General features: G+C 43.0%; 1 protein-coding gene across 1 annotated transcript; it reads right to left on the reverse strand.

The window, feature by feature from the left end:
* Window positions 1-362: 362 nt before the first annotated feature.
* Window positions 363-2,753, reverse strand: LOC133123603 (protocadherin alpha-8-like). The gene has a single exon (XM_061234078.1). The coding sequence runs from the start codon at window positions 2,751-2,753 to the stop codon at window positions 363-365; it is 2,391 nt and encodes a 796-aa protein (XP_061090062.1).
* Window positions 2,754-3,079: the final 326 nt, after the last annotated feature.

Raw genomic sequence — 3,079 nt, forward strand, 5'->3', positions numbered from 1 at the left:
CCTTGAGCAAGGCCCTTAAACCCTGCATTGCTCCAGGGGGAGACTGTCTCCTGCTTAGTCTAATCAACTGTACGTCGCTCTGGATAAGAGCGTCTGCCAAATGCCAATACTGTAATGTAATGTAATGGAATCCGAACGGAAAATTAACCCAAAATAATCTCATAATTCATAATTGCCAGGATGAAAAATAAAACTAGGTAATTGTAATTAATTGTATCTGAACAATATGATTCAAGGTGTTAAAGAAGATAAGTGTGCTGTAGTTCGTCCATTTGTACCACTAGAGCATACCAAACACGAATTAATATTGTTTGGAAAATCTCATGGAAAATATTCTGTCAGATTTCCTTAAGTACAAATGATTAATATATTCTTACCTTCTCGCTGTTAGGCAGTGTTTGGTTACGTTTAAAAGTGTCTGCTCCATTAATACTGATGAGCTCCGCATCAGCATGCGGAAATGGCGTAGGGAAAACCACAACGTCACTCTTCAGCGTGTCTGAACTAAAACACACGTCATACTGCTGAGTAGACTTGGAGTAAGACCAACTCCCGTCAGGGTGTGTGGTGATCACTGGAGCGCTATACTTGTTCAACCCGCCATCAGTCCTGTGGCATTTTACAGCGATTAAACTAATGAGGCTCAGCAAAAATATAACTGACACCGACACAATGGCGATCAGTAAATACATATTTAAATCAGAGAAACTCTCCTCCTTGACAGGCAGCTGTTTGAATGACGTCTGTAGGCCTACTTCACTACCATCTTCAACGACCACAACGTCAATAGACACAGTCGCAGAGAGGGAAGGTTCTCCATGGTCAGAAATCAAGATCACCAATGGATGAGTCTTCAAGTCATTGTCACTCATTCGCCTCTTAGTCCTTATTTCCCCGCTGCTGCTTCCGATTCGAAAGAGACTGCTTCCCTTGGGTTCGGTGATGTGATAAGAAAGCAGCGCATTGTAACCAGAGTCTGCGTCTACAGCCCTGACTTTGGCCACAAAGTAGCCCGCTTCAGCAGAATAGGGAATGTTCTCAGTATTGACGGAGCCCTGGTCAGAATAGGGTGGAAGAACCACAGGACTGTTGTCATTCTCATCCAGGATAAAAACGTTCACAGTCGCGCTGCTGCTTAGTGGGGGAACACCAGAGTCTGTTGCCTGAACTTGAAACTGGAAAGTTTTTACTTCTTCAAAGTTGAAAGAATGTAAGCTGAATATCTCTCCACTGACAGAGTTCACGTTTACCGTTGGTGGGTTGAACTTATAACTCTCCACCAATGAATAAGTAATTTTAGAATTTTCTTTCAAGTCTGGGTCAAATGCAGATATTGTGTATATAACATATCCCACTTGGCTGTTTTCTTTCACGTATACCGTAATCACAGGATCTGAAAATTGGGGCGCGTTATCGTTCACATCAGAAACATGTACAGTTATGACACTGGTGCTGGAGAGAGATGGAAGTCCTTCATCTGTAGCTACGATGGTGACATTGTACTCAGTACTGCGCTCTCTATCCAGCGGACCATCAACCACTAAAGAGTAATAATTATCAGTGGAAGACTGTAGCTTAAAAGGAACAGAGTCAACGAGGTGGCAATGAACAATTCCGTTTTTACCACCGTCTATATCTGAAACCTCAATTAACGCAACAGCTGTGGCAATTTCTGCGTCTTCTCTAATAGAGTTTATTAGAGATGTTACCGATATATCTGGGGAGTTGTCATTCACATCAACAACTTCAATGAGCAGTTTACAGTGAGTACTTCGCGGAGGCGTGCCTTTATCTTGAGCCTGGACGCGTAATTCAAAAGCAACATTTTCTTCAAAATCAAGATCTCCCTTTACGGTAATCTCACCAGTGTGCTGATCAATTGAGAAAATGTCCAGTGGATTCGTATTGCCGTGCATAACAAATGAGTACAGAATTTCACTGTTTACTCCTTCATCTGTGTCTGCTGCATGAACTGTTATTATGGAGGTTCCAAAAGGCACATTCTCTGACACACGTACCTTATAAAGAGAGCTGTTGAATGCTGGCGTATTGTCATTCACGTCGATTACATTAACAATGATCTGTAACGTCCCGGATCTGGGAGGTTTTCCTCCGTCAACAGCAGTCAGTAGAAGCTGAAGCACAGGCTGCTTCTCTCGGTCTAAAGCTTTCTGCAAAACTAACTCAGCAGACACACTCTGCTCTCCACCGCTCTGTACATCCAGTGAGAAGTGCTCATTCGGACTCAGCTTGTAGCTTTTTACTGAGTTACTGCCCACATCTTGATCACTCGCCATTGGCAGAGGAAACCTTTCTCCCGGAAATGTCAACTCCGTAACATTAAATGTTTGCGATGAACCTCTGAAGGATGGCGCATTATCATTTATGTCCATAATATTTATTTCGACACGATAGAAATTCACAGGATTATGAGCCACGGCCTCTATCTTCAGAAAGCATTTCGACGTGCTAGAACACAACTCTTCTCTGTCGATCCTTTCGTTGACAATCAAAACACCAGTCTGTAAATTTACCTCAAAATACTTCTTACTGGAACCGGACACGATCTGAAACATGCGCGATCCCAGTTCATGGAGATTGAGGTTTAGATCCTTCGTTATGTTTCCCACCACGGTCCCCTTATTCACCTCCTCAGAAACAGAATAGACTATCTTCTGAAAGGACACAGCCCACAGACAGGAAAAAAACACACTCTGTATCCAAATACGCAATCCTCGAATGGGAAATCCCATCGCTTCTGAAGTGCACACCGGGAGTGAAAAACAGCCCGTATTGTGAATGCAAATACACACAATCACACAACAACGATGATAATATCCACTCGGCGAGGGCAGCTACGATGCGACTTGCTGTAACAAAGGCGCATTGCCTCTGTTACTGAAACGCAGTTTAGAGAAAAGGAGGAGCCCCGGATCACTCGTTTTTCCATGGTCAACAGCGACACCGTGTGTTAACAGGTCGTGATAAAAATAAACACCATTAATCTTTGCAAGACTAAACCCCAAACAATTATTTCTCTAACCACTATTTTCTTCCATAAAAGGTACAGCAACAAAGC

Source organism: Conger conger, chromosome 3, assembly GCF_963514075.1.
Source record: "Conger conger chromosome 3, fConCon1.1, whole genome shotgun sequence".
NCBI lineage: Eukaryota > Metazoa > Chordata > Actinopteri > Anguilliformes > Congridae > Conger > Conger conger.

Coding starts and splice junctions, on each gene's coding strand:
- LOC133123603 (XM_061234078.1), bottom strand. CDS start 2,753: ATGGGATTTCCCATTCGAGGATTGCGTATTTGGATACAGAGTGTGTTT.